This window comes from Mixophyes fleayi, chromosome 4 (assembly GCF_038048845.1).
Source record: "Mixophyes fleayi isolate aMixFle1 chromosome 4, aMixFle1.hap1, whole genome shotgun sequence".
In the NCBI taxonomy this organism is placed as follows: Eukaryota; Metazoa; Chordata; class Amphibia; order Anura; family Limnodynastidae; genus Mixophyes; species Mixophyes fleayi.
The window spans coordinates 97,726,560-97,747,901 of record NC_134405.1 but is presented as its reverse complement, the minus strand read 5'-3'; the positions used below and the strand labels follow the sequence as shown (position 1 = coordinate 97,747,901).

The 21,342-nt window shown below is 39.7% G+C and overlaps 1 protein-coding gene across 1 annotated transcript in view; it reads right to left on the bottom strand.

Moving 5' to 3' along the window:
* The window catches only part of VPS33B (VPS33B late endosome and lysosome associated), a 32,642-nt gene extending 12,485 nt beyond the window's left edge, over nucleotides 1–20,157 (bottom strand). Inside the window, exons 1-18 of the mRNA XM_075207820.1 lie at nucleotides 20,063–20,157; nucleotides 17,955–18,071; nucleotides 13,532–13,612; nucleotides 13,351–13,412; nucleotides 12,281–12,330; nucleotides 11,094–11,161; nucleotides 10,953–10,998; nucleotides 10,056–10,150; nucleotides 8,358–8,462; nucleotides 7,905–8,001; nucleotides 6,704–6,781; nucleotides 5,929–6,002; nucleotides 4,575–4,661; nucleotides 3,976–4,066; nucleotides 2,565–2,639; nucleotides 1,671–1,735; nucleotides 1,537–1,591; nucleotides 1,404–1,450 (exon numbers count right to left, since the gene is read on the bottom strand). Of these exons, the coding sequence (XP_075063921.1) occupies nucleotides 1,404–1,450; nucleotides 1,537–1,591; nucleotides 1,671–1,735; nucleotides 2,565–2,639; nucleotides 3,976–4,066; nucleotides 4,575–4,661; nucleotides 5,929–6,002; nucleotides 6,704–6,781; nucleotides 7,905–8,001; nucleotides 8,358–8,462; nucleotides 10,056–10,150; nucleotides 10,953–10,998; nucleotides 11,094–11,161; nucleotides 12,281–12,330; nucleotides 13,351–13,412; nucleotides 13,532–13,612; nucleotides 17,955–18,047 (1,269 nt within the window). The 5' untranslated portion in view covers nucleotides 18,048–18,071; nucleotides 20,063–20,157. The remainder of the gene's footprint in view (nucleotides 1–1,403; nucleotides 1,451–1,536; nucleotides 1,592–1,670; nucleotides 1,736–2,564; nucleotides 2,640–3,975; nucleotides 4,067–4,574; nucleotides 4,662–5,928; nucleotides 6,003–6,703; nucleotides 6,782–7,904; nucleotides 8,002–8,357; nucleotides 8,463–10,055; nucleotides 10,151–10,952; nucleotides 10,999–11,093; nucleotides 11,162–12,280; nucleotides 12,331–13,350; nucleotides 13,413–13,531; nucleotides 13,613–17,954; nucleotides 18,072–20,062) is intronic.
* Nucleotides 20,158–21,342: the final 1,185 nt, after the last annotated feature.

The window sequence follows — 21,342 nt, the reverse complement described above, 5'->3', positions numbered from 1 at the left end:
GATCCCCTGTACACTGACAACACAGCAGTCACCAGAACACTGACAGGACAGACCCCCTGTACACTGACAACACAGCAGTCACCAGAACACTGACAGTACAGACCCCCTGTACACTGACAACACAGCAGTCACCAGAACACTGACAGGACAGATCCCCTGTACACTGACAACACAGCAGTCACCAGAACACTGACAGGACAGATCCCCTGTACACTGACAACACAGCAGTCACCAGAACACTGACAGGACAGATCCCCTGTACACTGACAACACAGCAGTCACCAGAACACTGACAGTACAGACCCCCTGTACACTGACAACACAGCAGTCACCAGAACACTGACAGTACAGACCCCCTGTACACTGACAACACAGCAGTCACCAGAACACTGACAGGACAGATCCCCTGTACACTGACAACACAGCAGTCACCAGAACACTGACAGTACAGACCCCCTGTACACTGACAACACAGCAGTCACCAGAACACTGACAGGACAGATCCCCTGTACACTGACAACACAGCAGTCACCAGAACACTGACAGGACAGATCCCCTGTACACTGACAACACAGCAGTCACCAGAACACTGACAGTACAGATCCCCTGTACACTGACAACACAGCAATCACCAGAACACTGACAGCACAGACCCCCTGTACACTGACAACACAGCAGTCACCAGAACACTGACAGTACAGACCCCCTGTACACTGACAACACAGCAGTCACCAGAACACTGACAGCACAGACCCCCTGTACACTGACAACACAGCAGTCACCAGAACACTGACAGTACAGACCCCCTGTACACTGACAACACAGCAGTCACCAGAACACTGACAGCACAGACCCCCTGTACACTGACAACACAGCAGTCACCAGAACACTGACAGCACAGACCCCCTGTACACTGACAACACAGCAGTCACCAGAACACTGACAGCACAGACCCCCCGACAGCACAGACACAGCAGCACTCAGATACACTGACGTACCTCGAACAGCTCCGCTCACTTGCCGGCAAGTGTCAAATCAAATAACAGATGAAGAGCACATATTGTTATAAACTTGTTATAGTGTGTACATGGGAATCGGTATGCCGACTTTTTTTTTCTTTTGTCGTTGCTAAAATTGGTGAAACTGTCGTATCGGGAGAATTTTCTTGCAGTGTGTACCTAGACTAAGCACTACGTGTAAGAGTAGGTCCTTATTACAGCATGATTACATAAAGCAGACAGTATAGGTAGCCTGGCACATACAGTGGCTTGGATATCATTGTGCAAATGCAGTTATGCATCTCTACAACATGTACAAGGAGCCTTAGTGGGCATATTTTTCAGGACTGTTATCATAGAACATTTTAATCAGGTTCCAGTATATGTACAAATTATCATACAAACCTGTAAGTACTGAGTCTTCAGAGATCGGTAATCTTTTGTAATTAAACCTGAAAATATGAATGATAAAATAACTTAATACAAAGATGTTATACAGTGATGTATAAGGATTTGTGACACAGGAGACCAGTCCTACCATTCTCTGTGATAGACAGCAGACACAGCAAGCGTAAGCTCTCAATGGGGGAAACCTGTGGATGAAGCAATACCTCATTATATGGCACAGAAAACAGGAGTTTTCGCTTTATATTGCAAGTATGGTGGACTCACCTGTCTGTTTATGTGTTCTTCTATTATATTGATGCTCTCTCGAATATCAAATCCCTCTAGTAATGCTATATGTGTAAAAAAAAAAAAAACATCATCAGATTGAATTCGGTGTGGTTCATTAGCGGACACCACATCAGAAATCTTTTTTACTCTGATTTCTACTGCTGGCAGTTTTGCTGCTTATGTAATCACAATTTTCTCACCCTCGATCTTAGGATTCGTAACTACTAAATCAACAATCCACCTCTGGTGAGTCACAGCATCCGGAACATCCACCGTACACTTCTTTGATTGAGTGGAATGGACTGAACTAGATCAGCCAATCACAGATGTCCAGTGGGCTTGCGGGTGGAAGAGGTGGTGGCGTTAACTTGCAATAACCAAGACTGCAATGTGTTGTTCTTGCAGCTCCATTTTTGCTATCATCCACGGTGACTAAGTGGTTAGCACTTCTGCCTTACAGCACTGGGGTCAATTCCCGACCATGGCCTTATCTGTGAGGAGTTTGAATGTTCTCCCCGTGTTTGCGTGGGTTTCCTCCGGGTGCTCCGGTTTCCTCCCACACTCCAAAAACATACTAGTAGGTTAATTAGCTGTTAGCAAATTGACCCTAGTCTGTTTATCTGTGTGTATGTTAAAAAGAAATTTAGACTGTAAGCCCCAATGGGGCAGGGACTGATGTAAATGAGTTCTCTGTACAGCTCTGCCGAATTAGTGGCGCTATATAAATAAATGGTGATGATGATGATACTGCAGTTTAGTAAACAGGTTGGGGATAGTGATATAGATCGATGTGCATCACACCCATTTGCGTACAACCCTATTAATCTCAGTGGACATCTATCAATCAGGCAGCATATAGATAATAATAATATTATTAATATAGATACTCACTATGTTCTGTTTTCAATAACTCCTGGAAATCCTGTTTGGTTTTCTTCTTCATTATAGATTCACAGGCTCCAATATCTTTATAAAAAAATAACAAATGGTGTCTATGTTATGAAATGCAAACACTTGCCCTTACCAAGACACGTTCCTTGTTCTAACTTTAAGAGGTGTTAGCAGGGTCCGCAGCTCAGCAAAATCTTTAACATGAAACTAAACCTAAAAAAGTGTAATAAACTGCACAGTCATACCATAACAGCTATGTTTAATCAGTGGACTTAGCTCGCTGCCCACTACCATATTTTTGTTAAAGTCTGTCCCAATCTGACAAGATTAAGTAAATACAAGATTAAGTAAAGTATTTTCCTGTTTCCACGTTATAATTGAAAAAGAACAGGCAGAGTAAAGTATTTCTAGTGCCATCACGGAGGTCTCCAGTACTAAAAATTGAGATTTCAAGTCAGCATAAAACATCCATTTATCACGTTCACATGTATAATTATATACACCCTAAATAAATAATGTCATTTCTACCTTACATACTAAATGAAAGACAACGTGCAATACATTATCATCTTATACATAAGCAGCCTCTGGAACAATGCTATCCTAGGTACTATTTGTACCAGTGAGCTGGACAGTTGTGATGTCACAAGCCTCCAGTGTGGAGTAACTGCACATCAATCAGATAGTGCTGCCATCTCAGCCATGAAATCCACATGTTGCATAGCCGCACAGCAGTTAGTTTACAAGCTGCATGCAGAGGTACAGCTCAGGGTCTACAGAGTGCATTCAACTGAATTCCAAGGTGTCTTGAGAAAAATAAAATATCACCTTCCATAATGTCCTATTTCATCTGCTACACAATACTCTGCTCCTATTTTCCACACGTATTCTCCATTTGCATAAGCCTGGGCTGGATTAAATAACTCCACTATAAAAACATCACATAATGTACTTATTGCAACTCAGGTTATTGCAATGGGAACACTAGAAGGCAAAACTGTGAGAGTGTAGAAAGCAAATTAGGGAATAATTAGAAGTTAACCAAAATATGGATTTATAAAAAAAAAAAAAAAAAAAAGCTACTGTCATTTAATACAAGTGTTATCAGATCAGTCATGTAGATACAAACACATAATAAGTATACATGCTGCATGGCCGCACTATAACTAGGTGGCATACATACATACATACAGTTTTTACTATGAAACCATGCATGTGAATGATCTGCAGCGCAGCCATGCAGTATGAGTGATCTATACGTCTCTGGGCTTACATAGCTATTCTGCAGTCCTATTAAAATGCATTTCCATTCAAAAGACCTTCCCACAATGGTTTAGGAACATAAACAGCCCTGTATGGTACTGTGCAGAAAATGACATTTAAAAGTTGTAAAAGGTAGGTTGTTCCATACGTAAGCTCAACATGCGATGCTCTTGTTTTAATCCCTTTAGCTCTTGGGCAACAAAAGTCTTCATTTGCTTAATGTCCATTCCTCTGCGTTTCTGGAATATACAAGATATCGAAAGTTTACTCAACAGTTTTATCAGCAAGTGCTAAGTAAACTAGTAGGTAAAGCAGTACCTATAGGAACAATGGGAGTCACCAGAACAATTCTTGCAACAATAACACCATGAACATAATATCTAACATCCCCCTAATGGGGTTTCTCTCAACTCAATGCAAGAATATTTTTTTTTAACTATAAGCAACATTTAGCTAATGGTAAAACTTCCCCATTGACAGTTAAACACAATATTGACCTATGCATAGAATGATACATCGCCACAAGACAATAAATATATTTAGATTATTTTAGTACTCCCTGTTTTGAATATGAACACTAGCTTGCAGCGTTGCCCAGGTCACTTTATGCCACATGTTAGGAATTACAGTAATATTTGTATAAGCTGCTGAGAGAAGCCACGTTTCACTAGACTATAATGGGTAATGTGTGTGATGGTATAATTATCTTTTTAAGGCAAACCACTTATACAAACCAACTTGACTTACATCGTATTGTGTTTGCAGATTGCGAGCTTTCTGACTCAGAAAACTAAAGACATTGGAAAAATGCTCATTCCGAATTTCACCAAATACCTAAGGGAGTCATAAGAAAATCAGTGTATAATATTATTACAGTTTATTAATATAGCAACAACATATTCTGCAATGATATGCATAAAAGGGACCATGAAAAAAAGTTAGCACTTTATACAAAACCATAATGAAATATGTTGTGTTGAGAAGTCAGTTCAGAGGGAAAGAACTGACTCAACTGCAAGATTGGACTTGAGTAAAGCTTGATACTAGACAGCTAAGGTTTGGATGAGGAATTAAGTAGAGGAGCAGCAAACCATTGTGATATCACATCGGAACAATTAGAAGGTTTATGAGTGAAGAGGACACAGCAGTTTGCCAGTTTCAGGTATAGGTTTGTGCATAATCTGCTGTAAACAGACGAGTGCTGGGGGAGTGCCCCAAGCTTAGGAATGTGGAGGAGATACTGACATTCCACAGTACCGAATTCCACAGACAAAGAGCTGCCCAACCAAACTATTATAAACAGTGTGTGAAATGTGGTTATGAGAAGGGAGGTGAATACAGGGACAGAACAAGCATCTCCAGGCCTCACAGCAAAATTTAGGGGAGGGCCTGGCGCTGCCTGTCCGCCCCCAGCCAAAGTCCTCAGTGGTAAGGTTTGAGGCTTCATTCATACGTGTGCTGATCCCACATATGCCCAGAAGAGGGCCCCGCTCTGCTCCTCTGAGCATGTGAGGGGGGTGACACATGCGCAGTGGAGCCTAAAACCGGGTATTACCAGGCCCCGGTAGTGGCCACACTGGTGTATTACTTCTGGTGGATATCATAATATGAACAAGAAAAAGTGTTGAGATGTTTGCACATTGGAACTGCAATAATGAATCTCATTTTGAGAGGGATTTACATATAAGGAGAAGAAGAGGAGGTGTGATTGTTTAAACTAAATGAGCAGCAGCATCTTGGATTGAATTAGGATTAAATAGATGTAATAAGTCATTACAGCATTGTAATATAAATATATCATGCTTCATGTCAACCTAAGGTGACCTATAACGTTTTTAGAACTACATGTCCCAGCATGCCCTGCCGGCCATGAATGCTTTATATATTGAATTCATGCAAATAAGGCTCTCCAAAACGCGAAGAGACTTTTGGGTAATGTAATTTATATTTTATATATTGTATTCATATACCGGTAAAAAGGAGCCAGAAGCTGGTAAATGTGATCTCGCACTCCAAAGTTTAAATGCTTTAAATCAAAGAATTATCACAATGACCTCATTCTCATTCTTTTATTTATAAAGAAAGACACAGAACTCGTTACCTTATCCTGAGAGTTCAGAAGAATCTTTATACTTCTATCAGAAGAAGTCACCTCTGGTCCAAACTCCACGCTTCCTATACATTTAAAAACATGACAAGTAAAAGGAACGCTGTGGCTGACATCCTGTATTGAATAAAGTTCTCCAATACAAAGTAAAAACATGTGATAATCTGTGTATAGGTACATGAATTCATACTATCACATAGCATATTACAATAATTCTATGTTTCACAGGGAGAACAATTTATTTTCCATAACTTCATTCCTGTTTCTAATGGTGGTGCTGTTTATGGAGAACTTTCTTCTACACAGCTTATAAATCACATTTAAATCTCATAGGCCACCTCTCATACATCTATATGTCTAGAAATAAGAACAAGGTATGGCACTATACTGATTGTATTAACAACGGATGCCCAAGAGTTCACCTTTTAACATAAAAATCTATTATATAATATAGTGCATGTTTTTATAAAGAATGTAATTTATATCATAACAATGATCTGATATCTCAATGACTTGTTTGGTAATTATGGTAGATAGATATTATATAATTCAACTCTACATTTATTCATAGTAATCACTCCCAGAACTAAGATACTGGTAGGTTCATTTATATAAATGTGTTTAACTAACTCCTACAGCACTCATTGAACTGTAAATTTAAATGACTGGTACTAAATACAAGATGTTGCTGTAATGTTAATTTACAAGAAGTTGTCCAAAAAATGTATTGACAGCAAGATCCCGGCATCATAATCAGAATTCAACTTACCACATTTAATTCGGAAAATGTCATCCACAAGCCCTTCATATACCACCTGAGAGCACAGAGGTGTGACATAGTCCACGTCTGTAATTAAGAAACACAATCACCACAACAGTAGAAAATAAGTTAACACATTATCCATGTTAGCTACATGTATATAGTGCTATATAAATAGCTGCTGATGATGATATGTACATACAATTCAGTTTTTATTTGATATTAAGGAGAAAAATGAACTACAGCTATGCACAATGTATTCCTACAGAAAACTATGAGAACTATAGTCCTTCAAGCAGTGATGTACCATAAGCACCTTTTACCTATGCAATCCGACTGGACCAATATGCTAAATGTAGCACTTAACCTCATGTATCAAACTCATATTGTCCTATAGATTGTAAGCAGGGTCCTCTTACTTCTCTGTCTGTATTATCCAGTATTGTTTTATTACTGCGTTTAGTATTAATAATAATAATAATAATAATAATCACTACCAACACAATTCCCTTCCCAAAGGCAAATACTCCTTACATAAGAGACATACATTGGAGGAGGAAAGGGACTACTAATCAATAATCAGTAGAACATCAGGTACAGGTGCAGAGAGCAGAAAACTACCCAACTCTTCCTGCAATGTACTTTCATCTTACAACTAATGTTTACCAACCCCATAAAATACAGAAGTAGTGCGGACATGCATTTGCACAATTGTGTATAGGGACAAGGTTGGGTTTCTGGTACTTCTAACTAGCTGGAAAATTCAAGTTCCCTAAATGTGCCTTCTGTACCCCGTCCAGATTTTTTATTTATTATTTTTAACTTCACAAAATTAAACCTTGTTTTTCTCCTTAAATCCAAAACTAGACACAATCTGCACTTAGCAAGCAAAGCTCGTGATACGCTGAACTCCCCCGTGAAATGATGAAAACTACCGCACCTCCGTAAACGCCACCCTATTGGCCACATTGCACTTTTGCACATGACTTTTGCACATGACCTTTTGTGATTTACAAGTTACATAAAATATGATGCAATTTATAATGTACACTGCCACCCTACTCCAGAACCTTCCCCTATTCTTAGTAGTATTACACAGCTATGTGGCATCAATTCTCTTTTGCACTTTAATAACATAACTTGTGGAGATACTGCAACAGCTATGAAGAGTCCATTTTTGTTACAAAATATTCACTACAACAATCCCAACCTCTGTCAATCATAAAGGCAATTCCCACGTCTGGCCTTCTGTCCTTGTGGTCACTTTCATAGTCTTCCACAAGCTCCTTCCATACTTCGTAAGTCATCTGTAATGAAGATTAAAATATATTTTCTATGATAAAAGCATTCGTTATGCATGCATATTCAAGTATAGAATGGTCAGGGGTGTTCATCTTTGGATGAAGGTTTTCCACATCCCATGATTCCCCATATGCTACAATCAAACATCTCAGGCCTGGGATCTCCATTGTCCTTAAGATACAGCTTCTACATACAGCTCTCCGGTTATGACTGGAGTGTAACTTACGGGTGTCAGGTGTATCTCGCTAACAAAGGAGCAGACTCCTGTGGTCTACTAAGCCAGGTGTATGTGGGTAGAGTTTCCCCATAGTTGGGAAACTACTTTAACATTAGATTTGCAATAGTTTCATGTAATCATTACCCTAGAACATCTTCCTATTCCATAGGTCTTGGATATTGGTCCAAAGATGGAATCCAATAAATCGAGAGCTTTGGCCACAGTGCCGATCCAGCGCTGGTCCCCCTCCTCGGAAAAAAACAAAACAGAAAATAAATGGTTTCACCCACATAAAACAATAACACTTTGGAAAAGATTAAAGTGCAAGTTAAATTATTGGTAATTATTTTATAGTGATAAAATAATAATCATATGCAAGTACAAAGAAAGAAAAAGAAAATACCACATCAGATAGCTTAATTTATATTATCATCTCTCTCTTTCTTACAAGAGATTGGAGCTCTATGTTTTAATATTTTACATTGAGAGGTGCTACTACAAAACTGTCAAAAAGATAGAGAAGGAAAAAAGCAGAGTTTATCTACAGGCACTAATAGCTAGAAAATATGCTGAACTTAATTAATCCCCCAAAGTTAAAACATAAACTTTATTAATGACTCATTAAAATATCATGAACAAAGGAAACAGTGAAATATTAAAATATTTTGAAGTGATTAGTGAAAGGTGAAAATACAAACAGTGACATGAAAAACTCACTGAGTGTCAGTTCAAATATATATCTATTGTAATAATGGTCCTAATCAATCAATCACAGAGGTAGAAATCTGGTGGACCTGCCCAAAATTCATATCTCAAAGAACAGAAGGAATCCCCTAATTAAAACTATAGCAAATATTCAGTGAGTAAATGAGCAGCGTAATGTTATAGATGCAGGAAGCAAACACAATTTGATTGCCTATTATTTTAAAGTGTGTTATGTAAATATATAAAGTGGGTCAAACTACTGCAGCGGGCATTTTAAGTCTTTCAAGTCAGTGACTAAGGATGTGGGTTTGACTTTTACATAAATATGGCAGTGTGAGCAGCTTCTGAGCAAGGGTGCTCTTATATTCAAGCAATATCTGACTGCACAGTTCACCCTCCTCGAATATATATCGTGACAGAAGGACTGAGAAAGTGGTGAATGACAGAGGTTTGTGTCCCAGGCTTTCTGCCTTTTAAACACCAGGGAGATTGTCTGTGTGTGGGGAAAAGCTTCCCAGAGAATGTTTTCAGCTATAGGAAGAGTTGGTATAAGGGTCCCTGGGTTATAAATGGAGAGAGGAAGGTGGGCTCCATATATAAGGCCAATTTTGGGTTTTCCAACCAGCTAGCAAGTACTGGAAATCAGGAGTTGTGCCTGCAAGGTGCTCAAAAAAGCTGCTTGGAAGTTTCCTCTGTCACTCAGACCTGGGGTGGAGGTTGGATGCCTCCTGAGAGACATTGCAAATGGTGACCAGTAAGTTGTATATTTTGTATGTGTGTGGGACACAAGGTCCTTCACAGGAGAGAGGGTGTTTATATGTGCTTAGTTAGTTCCGGACAGGCAAGGTGTTTATTTTTAAAGCTTCTTTATTTTTCTGCTTAACAAAAATGGCTTAGCCCAGTTGTGCCAAAACCTTGAACTTGTGTGACTTCTCTGCTTCTGTGCACTACCATCTACCCCAGGAGATGGCACCTGTTCCCCTAACCCGGTTACAATATTAAAGAAAAAGCTTTCTGTTGAATTCCACTTATTGGAAAACACCTGATGGTTAAAGAGCGTCTGATTGATATGTTTTATTGTTAGTTTACATGTAGGTAAATCTGTTATTTTACATGTATAATCGCTGTATTACTCACAAGAAAATAGTCCCGGTAAAATTCTGGCAGCTCCATACTGATAATATCATCATCAAGCGGGAGGAGATAAAATGACCATTCATCAGTGCTCACATCTATATATGGATATGAAAAGAACAAGATGCAATGAGAAATACAAACTATTGTCTGGATATCAGCGAGTCTATTCCATTGTTATTCATATCTCTGTATCTCCTTTTAGTTAGATTATAAACTGTTAAGCGACTGAGGCAGTGACTTTAGGTCAAAAGCCCCACAAAGCCCTTCCCAATGGCAGAATATAATAGGGACATTTTGGAACGTAGCCCAGTGCACATGACTTCCACATACAAACTCACTGCTGCAAGCATAACCTAAAGGCAGAGTGAGCGCCCCAGGTCTACCATATACAAACTCAGTTCTGCTAGTGTGACCTAAAAATAAAATGACCTTGGGCTGAACATATTTCCTTTCATGGTATGTCTGTGCACCCCATAGATTCTAAGAAGATCAACTGGGTTATTTGTCTACTTTTTGTCTCTTCAAATAGGATCTCACTTACAACTCATGAAAAACTTGCACAGTGCTGGTTTTAAATACTTCATGTTAAGGTCAATATTTAAGAGATGCTTTTGTTCAGAAGTCCCTGCTTGATAACGGCACTCTACGTTTTGCCACCTGTGGTGGGGGTGGGCATTGTTCAACTGAGGATATTTACAGCAGCATAGTATTTAGTATGGAAACCAATGCAAAAATAAATTCAAATATGAAAAAGAATATGGATATTTGTGCAGTAAAGGTATACTCATATTACTAACTAATATGACCTAATGTAACCTAGGCATGATAGCAACAGTAATCTGTATTAGATTTAAATAGAAAATAAATTAGCCTATAATTATTATAAACAGCACTTACCGCCATATAGTCCTTCCTGCTCCAGAATCATGTCACATGTATAGAACTGAAGAACAAATGAGACAATTATATATGGTCCTGTAAGTGAAAGAAGAACTACAGAATTTTAAACCTACACTGTATAAATACCCCAACACTCACTTTCTGAGGACTAAATATGATCTTATACTTCCTGTTTATTCCAGCTGTCTTATCTGCATTGACAAGGCCTGTAACAAAAAGAAAAACATAATGCAGCGTAATACAATATATAACAAAGTTGGATATACACGGAATAATGTATTTACAGAGACATTGGACAAGCTATTCACAATGCACTTTACTATAACTGACAGTGAGAACACAGATCATGTTAAAACTCCAGGTTGACTGGTTATAAAATATATTCTCTTTGCGTTTTATTTCTGAACAGAACACAGAAATGGGTTTGTTTTGTGATGATATAAAGTAAAGAAGAGCAGTATATCTGCTGACAAAAATGAGAGATTTCAATGGAGATTCCTAATCTTCAGCAATGGGTGCTGGGTAATTGCACTAACTTAAAATTGATAAATCTACATTGACAGAACCTTCTACATCACAGTAGGGTATTTGAAAACATAAATATCTAGTTATTAATAAGTGATGGGTCCACAGTGAAGGAAAGAAAACACATGTATGTGGAGCAGCAGTGGCGCACGCAGGATTTTTAAGGGGGGTTTCCCCCCCACCCGAAAAAAAAAATTTTTTGCGAGAGAGCTACAATACAGCCCTGCCGCGGACGCTTCTTTGACAGCGCCGCGGCTGCTATATAGTACAGTGCCGCTATGTGGGGCACTTCGTTAGTGGAGGGGAGGGGTTTCTGGAGACCCAGAAACCCCCCCTGCGTGTGCCCCTGGGCAGCACGGTGGCTTAGTGGTTAGCACTTCTGCCTCACAACACTAGGGTCATGGGTTAGGTTTCCGACCATGGCCTAATTTGTGCGGAGTTTGAATGTCCTCCCTGTGTTTGCATGGATTTCCTCCCACACTCCAAAAACATACTGATAGGTTAAATGGCCGCTATCAAATTGACCCCAGTCTATGTGTGTGTATGTTAGGGAATTTAGACTGTAAGCTCCAATGGGGCAGGGGCTGATGTGAGTGTGGTATTAGTGGCGCTATATAAATAGCTGATTATGATGTATGAATATGGAATGACTTCTCTTGTAAACGTAGCAGATCTATTATTAATGAGAAGGATATGATATTATTTAAGGTGCACCGCTAACAGAATAGGAAAAAATTTATAAAATAACTGTGCCTGTAGCAATGGTCTGCTGGCACAATAAGTAAAACAGATGGACTTACTAGCAATATACTTCACATGTTTGACACGAGGTCTGATCAAAAAGCACAACCTAGAGACAGATACACACACAAAACAAGTCATTATAATGTATGAAACAATGGTTAACAACAGTCATGTAGCAGAATACGTTTGAGTAGCCATGAAATAGTTAAGGCGTGTATCACCATTCTACATTTTAGTTATTTGCCTCATTAAAGGGTGTCCCCACACTCAGGATACCTCAATCACTGCCATACTGGTGCTACCAGTAACAGGAGGAGGAGCAGGGAACACTGAGAGCAGAGGAGTAATCCTAATGATTCAGTAAAACAGGACTGAATTAGTGAAATTAATATGGCATTGGCTGAGTCTCCTGTCCAATTGGGAACTGCATTCACTACACCCCCAAGCTCAAAGCCTCCTGCTTCTCCTTCCGTGGTCAGACAATGGTGGTGGGAGTGTGGGGCAATATGTAGACAGGGAGTTATCCAAAAGTGGACAGTGCTTGCTATAAACAATGTTTAATTTAATATCCTAGAATCTGAATATTCAACACTGCTGGGGAGTATCACACACATGAAAACCCATGCAACATAACAGATACTTTTATAACTACCTACAAAAAGAGATCATTTAGAAGAATAGCAAGTAGCTCTGATAAGCACAAAATAACACTACTTTTGCATGACTGAGTAATTTTTGGGTCAAAAGATATTGTATAGTAAAATCATGACTACCACAGAATGTCCCATGTGTTATGCCAACCCAGATCAAATAATTATTATGCACACACATAGGCAGACTGCAAAAACTGCTTGCAGGTGAAAAACTTCATTATCACATGCAAAAGGATTAAGAATTATTAAACAGACAGCAGAAAAATAGATACTCGCAAACTATTTATGATTGTTGTGCTGAAATTGCTACATTTCAGGCGACCTAATTAAGCTTTAAGACAATTATTATTCTGATAAATTTAATCACAAGCATAAATTTTTTTTCCATCAATCAGACCTATTTTCACATATAAAATCAGCGTCAACACAGACACGAGACCTTGATGCAATAGGTCAGTGGCTGAATTACTTACTGGTCTGAGTTGGTGTAAATAGGTTTGTTCTCCAGCTTATACAATTTGTCAATATCATGTTGCTAAAAGACAATAAAAACAATAAATCACTATAAACGTATTTCCCTGACTAGATGTACTAATATATTCAATAACAACATATATGTAGCAAAGTCTTCATTCCATGTATCATATAAGGTACCTTTAATATTGAGACATTGGCAATCCGATCCAGGGGACTCATCAATTCAGGTTCAATGAACAAATCTTTTTTTCCAGGTAGCTGCAATTAATACATATTTATTACAAAGGGTATCCAACCACGTTGTCTTATATAAGTTATAGTACAACAGCATCTTGACATGAGAAATGACAATACTTGTTTTGATAACAAAGGTTCTGTGCAGAGTGCAAACAGGGGGCTCACTCATGCTCACTGAAACTGCAGATGTACTGGGGCAGCACGGTGATTTAATGGTTAGCACTTCTGCTTCACAGCACTGGGGCGAGTTTGATTGCCGACCATGGCCTTATCTGTCTGGAGTTTGTATGTTCTCCCCATGCTTGCATGGGTTTCCTCCTACACTCCAAAAACATAATTGGCTACTAACAAATAGACCTTAGTCTCTCTCGGTCTGTGTGTGTGTACATTAGGGAATTTAGACTGTAAGCTCCAATGGGGCAGGGACTGATGTCTCTGTACAGCGCTGCAGAATTAGTGGCGCTATATAAATAGATAATGATGATAATAATGAATTGTAGCTGTACTGAATTATCCAATAGCCAGCAACAAAATGCATCAACGTATAGTGCATTCTGGTATGCATTCTCTACAGAAGGTTTAGATTACAGATTTATTTTTTGCTATGACTGATCTATATAGCAGGCTGGATTTGTCACAAGAATATAGGTATGATAGGTGAAAAGTCTTGTGAAACATATGCCTTGATCTACATTCCACTGTCTATTGTAGTACTGGATAGAATGTTGGCGTACTAAACTAGGAGACTGCAGACCTTATTAGTACTGTAAATCCTATCTAGACTCTACACATGCTATACTAGAGTAATACTATACATAATACTATACCAGTATATTAAAAATAGCTGCACAGCTTTCTCACTAAGTTAGAAAGACATTTCACATAAGGGGATGCTAGTAAAAGATAGAGATAGAACACACACTATACAGAACACACACTTGTCTACATACGTTGGGAAGAAGGAGAAAGTACTGTTAGATAAAGGAAATTGTGCCCCAATTTTTACTTTTAGTCATTGCATAAAAGCATGCGAACATTATAAAGAGGCTCAATTGTTGTTCAGACCAACCAAACACCAGAATGGGGAAAGATATGTGATCTAAGTGACTTTGACTGTGGAATAATTGTTGGTGACATACAGGATGGTTTGAGTAACTCAGAAATTGCTGTTAACCTGAGATTTTCCACGTACAACTGTCTCCGACGTTTACAGAGAATGATGCACAAAACAGAAAACATCCAGTGAGTGGCAGTAATGTTAATGAGAGAGGTCAGAGGAGAATGGTCAGACTGGATCAAGCTGACAGGAAAGCGACAGTAATTAAAATAACCACACGTTACAACAGTGGTAAGCTGAAGAGCATCTCAGAACGCACAGCAAGTCGAGCCTTGAAGTGGATGAACTACAGCAGCAGAAGACCACATTGGGTTCTACTCCTCTTAGCTAAGAGCAGGAAACTGAGACAACAGCAAAACTGGACAGTTGAAAAGAGCAAAAATGTCGCCTGGTTGGAAGACTCAATTTCTGATGCAACATGAAGATGGTGGAGTCAGAATTTGGTGTAAACAACATAAATTCATGGATCCATCCTGCTTTCTATTGACGATGCAGGGTGGTTGGGCTGGTGTAATGGTGTTGGGAATGTGTTCTTGGCATACATTAGGCCTCTTAATACCAATTGAGCATTGTTTAAATGCCACAGCCTACCAGAGTATAGTTGCTGACCATGTGCATCCCTTTATGGCCACAATCTACCCATCTGCTAATGGCTACTTCCAGCAGGATAACACATCATGGAGTATAGATGTTGATTATAGCAACCAATCAGATTCTAGTTATTTATTTAGTGCATTCTACAAAATAACAGCTAGAATCTGATTGGTTGCTATAGGTAACATCTCCACTTTTTCAAACCCGCAGTTTAGTAAATATACCCCATGTCACAAAGCACACATCAGCTCAAGCTGGCTCCAGGAATATGATAGTGAGTTCAGATGTACATCACTGGCCTCCACAGATCACACTCCAACAAGGCAGTGCTCCACAACCTTTTCTCACCCTTGGCACACCTAAGCCCTTCCCAGAATTCCACGGCACACCAAAAGCAAAAATATACAAAAAAGCAGGAATTACAAAGTGCAAACAGAGAGAGGTTACTTGGCTACACATTAAGAGAGCAGTGTAGCAAAATGTGTATGTATTTTGGCAAGTATTATGCTGAAACACTCCTTAATGCTCCAGCAGGCTAGGCTTGATTCTTTTATTGACCTTTCAAATATCTCCCTATTGTCACATGCACACATTCCTTAGTGTATATTCTTTTAGGAGATGGTAGGTGGTTTTTTTCTGTGGCATTGAAAACTTTGATAGGTCAGGAAGAAACCCCTGAAAGGCTGGATATGATTGGTTTTCCAGTGGGGGCTGATTGCTACATACATCAAATCCTGTTGGAAGCTTGGCAGATGTTGCACGTGTTACACCTCATACAAGTAGATTGTGTGTGGACTCTCCGGGACACAGGGGGTATGGGCGACTTTCAGATTCAAAATGTGTCAGGAACAGTTTGTAACACTGATCCTGCAATGGAGGAAGGAGGCGTCCCACTTAGTGTGCACTGCCGGGAACAGGGGAGAGAGGTAAGAGAGAGGAGGTGGGGAGCAGGAAGGGGAGGGACAGATCAGCCCAGGGCTGATCCTGTGCAGGACAGCTAGTAAGGTGGCTGGATCCTGGGGAGGAGCCAGCCACCAGCAAGTGGCTAATCCGCTCCTGGGCCCCTTTTCTTATGTACCCCGATGCCTTGCCGCAGCACCGTAGTTCTGCCACTGGCACCGAGGCACACTTAGCAACATCTTGTGGTACACCAGTTGCGGAGCACTGCAATAAGGCACAATTAGGATCGTGGAATGAGGGGATGTGCAGCCAACAAATCTGCAACAGATGACACTTTCATGTCAACATGGCCAGATTCTATAAGGAGTATTTCCAGAGTGTACATGATATATGAATAGAGAGAAATACAAATGTAGAAGACGGAAGCTCTTATTACTAAGATTTATGTGGATTCTAAGGAGTTTCTATTTTCAATACTTGCATTAATATTTACTTAGACTAAGCGGTTATTGTTTGGTAGAGTGGAGTCTCCTCTGGCTTAAATTGCTAATATGATACACTGATCGGCCACAAAATTATAACCACTGACAAGTGAAGTGAATAACATTGATGATCTTCTTACAATGGCACCTGTCAAGGGGGGGCAAAATATTAGGCAGCAAGTGAACAGTCAGTTCTTGACGTTAATGTGTTGGAAGCAGGAAAAATTGGCAAGTGTAAGGATCTCAGTGATGTTGCCAAAGGCCGAATTGTGATGGCTAGACTGGGTCAGAGCATCTACAAAACTGCAGGTCTTGTGGGGTGTTCCCGATATACAGTGGTTAGTACTTACCAAAATTTGTCCAAGAAAGGACAAGCAATGAACAGGTGACAGGGTCGTGGGCACCCAAGACTTATTGATGATTGTGGGGAGTGAAGGCGCTATAGCCCGTCTGGTCCAATCCCACAAAAGAGCTGCTGTAACACAAATTGCTGAAAAAGTTAATACTGGCTATGAAAAAAAATGTGTCAGAACACAGAGTGCATTGCAGCTTGCTGCGTATGAGGCAGTCTAGCCGCAGACCGGTCAAAGTGCTCATGCTGACCCCTGACCACAGCCGAAAGTGCCTACAATGGGCATTTGAGCCCATGGAGCAATGGTGGCCTGGTCTGATGAATCACATTCTCTTTTTTTCCTGGAATTTGTGTGGATGTTACTTTGACATGTACCACCTACCTAAACATTTTTTTTGCAGACCAAGTATTTGCCCTTTATGGCAATGATATTCCCTGATGGCAGTGGCCTCTTTCAGCAGCACCCTGCCACACTGCAAAAATTGTAAAGAACTGATTTGAAGAACATGACAAAGAGTTCAAGGTGTTGACTTGGCCTCCAAATTCCACAGATCTCAATCTGATCCAGCATCTGTGGGATGTGCTGAAAAAAACATGTCAGAGCCATAGAGGCACCGTCTCACAACTTAAGGACTTAAAGGATCTGTAGCCACCTTCACATGTCTTGTGGAGTCCATGCCTTCAATGGGTAAGAGCTGTTTTTTTGGCACGAGAAAGACCTACACAATAGTAGGCAGGTGGTTTTAATTTAGTGGCTGATCAGTGTATATACTATTTTGTATTTTAATGGTGTCCATAGATGCTTCAGAATTTTTCTCTAGTAAGCTAGCAGACAGAGACTAAAGATGTATAAATAAGGATGTAGCACATGTAGATGAGTCACTCGACCTCTGTGTTGGCTATCATTTAAACACTTACCTGCTCCAGAATATAAATAAGCTGGTCTCGAGCCAATCTTTTAAGTATTGTGAAGTCAGGAAGCTCAGGGGCATCTAATCTTTCTGATGCCATCTCAGCGATTTGCTAGTAGCACACCTACAAGAAACAGCAGATCAATGCTAAATGTTATTTCTAGTATTTGATTATACATTCCAATCACACCTGGCTGAAATGTAAATACTAAGTTAATTTTATGTTTATTTTAGGTGCTTCTGCAGACACATTTTGGGGACTACTCACTATAGACATTAAGATATTTGGCTATGTTAAACTCTGTTTTCTCTGCTTTGTTTGATTTTGATTTGCTTTATAGCAAAAAACATAACAACTTTGATAATGCATATGTAAAGTAGTATAAGAAGTCACGTTTAGTAGCACCAAGCAGGGTAATCAGGTTAAAAAGCCAAAAACAATATGAATCAGTCTTCCACGTTGTCGAATGTTTTGGGAAAATTAATGATTCTAACTTTCATGATTACACCAAGTAGTCTGTTATACCATGTAATACATGTCCTAGTAGTATTATCATATTCAGTAGATACTCGTACTTTTGAATATCGCCCGTTGTATTCCTCTTATATTAGCACAGCCAGAAGACAAAAATAGCAGAGCTGAAGAGGCCAAAGCCATACTGTAGCATGTAATCATAAATGCAATTTGCATCTAAATAGGTGTTTCTGTATATTTTGGAAATGTTATTTTCGCTTTCCCTAGCAATCTGTATTTGCGAAACTATATTACATCAATAGTGTGAACTATCCCACAGCTCATATCACCATTGCCATTTTTATCACTAGATAAAATAGGAGTAACAATCTCATATACCATCCAACGTTCTATTAAGCAATTTATTGCATTGTATTTGAGCTGCACTTTATGTTTAGAACCTTTACAGATATCAATGTCCTATATAAAAATTAAAGTAGACAAGAGTTTAAAAACGTAAGTACTTAATGGTGAGAATATAACATGTAATAGATGTTCTGTAATTGCATGGTGACTTTTCCATACATAAGGCAGATGCTGAGTGGGAAGAATGCTACTTTACATAGCGTATCTTGCGTGAAATCGATCTGAGCATACTCAGAAAGCTGGTGTTCGCCTATGCAGACTTGCATGATTCTGGCACTTACACCTGCCTATAGAGGCAGGACTGGGGAAGGGAAGGTGCAGTTTGACATTGGAAGGGCACAGTAATGGCGTGTTTAAACAAGTGCAGCTCATGCAGACCTGCTGACACATGTGTGTGTGTGTATATATATATATATATATATATATATATATATATATATATATATATCTCTATCTGCTAGGAGACATATTTTCTGCACTTGCTATAGGGCAGACACAAATGCTTACTGACGAGGTCCTATGGTAAACCAGGTGCATATGCTACTGATGTAGACATAAAACACACTGAAAGAAGTGTACGGGTCTGCATAAGAGTAGGTATACGCTCTTTTTCCATTCTCATTTTTAAAGAGTAATTTATTCCCATTTTGTGGCCAACTGTGCATCAGTGAATGTGTGAAGTTTTATTTGTTTTCTGAGGGAGGCTTATATTTAATCAATTTGTTTTTCTTCCGTTTAATTGCCCTTTAAAGGCAGGTGAATTGCTGGTCATCAGTACTATTTCAGAGCTACCACCCCGAGTCATTTCAGTGTGATAATGTCCAGCTCCTGCTTCTCCCAGACAGTGTCAGATAGCAACAGCCTGAGGTCTGGTCTGACCTTACATTACCGGTAAATTGGTTCAGTGCAGGTTATTACCATCAGAATAAGTGGTAACCAGGAGCATGACAGTAAGACAGAGTTACAATAAACACATGAAAAGGGGGAATGTTGGCAGGTCTGCTCTGTAGAGCACATCTATATATGCCAGTCTTCCTATCCCTATCAGAGGGCTACCTCTCTGTCATGCATGTATCTGTACAATATAGGACAGAGTAATCTGGTGACAGCTCTGCCACTTCCAGGTGGGACCAGACTTCCGGTCACGGACTAGGGACACACAAGAGCTGAAGACTGTCCAGGGCTCGTCCCTTAGCGGAGCACTTCCCCTGCTTCTTCCCAGCCCAAATACTGACCTCCTCCGTCTCTTCCGTGACACCGTATATACAGCAGATTGTCTGATCACCACTAGGAACCAATGTGAGGGTCCGATGGGGACAGTAAGAGGAACGGACCTCTTCCGGGTCAGTCATACAACGGAACGGAAGTATACATCACCATGGAGATGACCACAGTTAGGCTGTGGGGACTATACCGTCCTCGTTGAAGGGCTCAGATAAGAATGCTCTATTAATCTGACTCTGAGCCATTGCAGTCTCCCTCTCGGGGACTGTACGGAGGCGATGACACACCAGCCCCCTGTCTATGCACTGCGATGCTTAGTCCTGCCAATGGCTTGCACTTGCTTTTGATCTGATATTCAATGTTGTGAATTACATTGTACGTGGTTTACTGCAATTATTTTTATAAAAGTACTTTTAAAAAACAAAAAAACAAACAAAAAAAACCAAACATTAATCGTGGGGATAGACTAAAAGGAATGACTGCTCCAGTGTGCTAAAAGTAGGGATGTGCACCGGCCACTTTTGGTGTCTCGTGTTTTGGATTTGCTTGAGGTTTTGGTTTGGGATTTGTTTCGCACGGCACGGCACGGAACCTGTCTCGGATCGGCAACGTTCGGGTGGGCTCGGATTTCAGATATCCGAGCCCGCTCATCTCTAGCTAAAAGACATGTCATCTGACTATAATGAAAGCAAATAGTATATTTAAGTATATTTGATAAAATCTTACACTTCTGAATTATGTCTTCCACACACTTATTGCTAAGATAGTTGGCCGTGTTTTACATGCGGAATTACGGATGATTATTATGGAATGACACTGGAATATATTGTAGATAATTCAAAACCGTAAAAGGAATAAAATACAAGGAAGTGCAGGGACTCACAAGTCTGGAATAAGGTCCATTGTTTATGAAGAGTTCTAGTTGGCAGGAAACCATAAATGGTTAATATCTAGTTCAAATGTCAGGGCCGATAGCCATCCAGAGAATGGTTAGATTCAAACGAAAGTTTAAGACCGGCAACAATCCAAGGAATATTCTGAGTTAGGCAAAGGTAAGAACTGCCAGCATATAAAACCAATAATATATATTTTTTCCTTTGGGTTCTTTAAATAGTTGTATCTCTTCAGTACAACTGTGGGATTTGGGCAATTAGCATGAAAATTTTAACCTTTATCTATACTGATCAAGACAAAAGTCATGTTTCTGATCATGGTCAGAAGAGGGTGAGCATAGAAACACTTCTCCTTTTGGTTGTATAGGTGGTAGTGAGGTTTTTCATTCAAGTCTGTT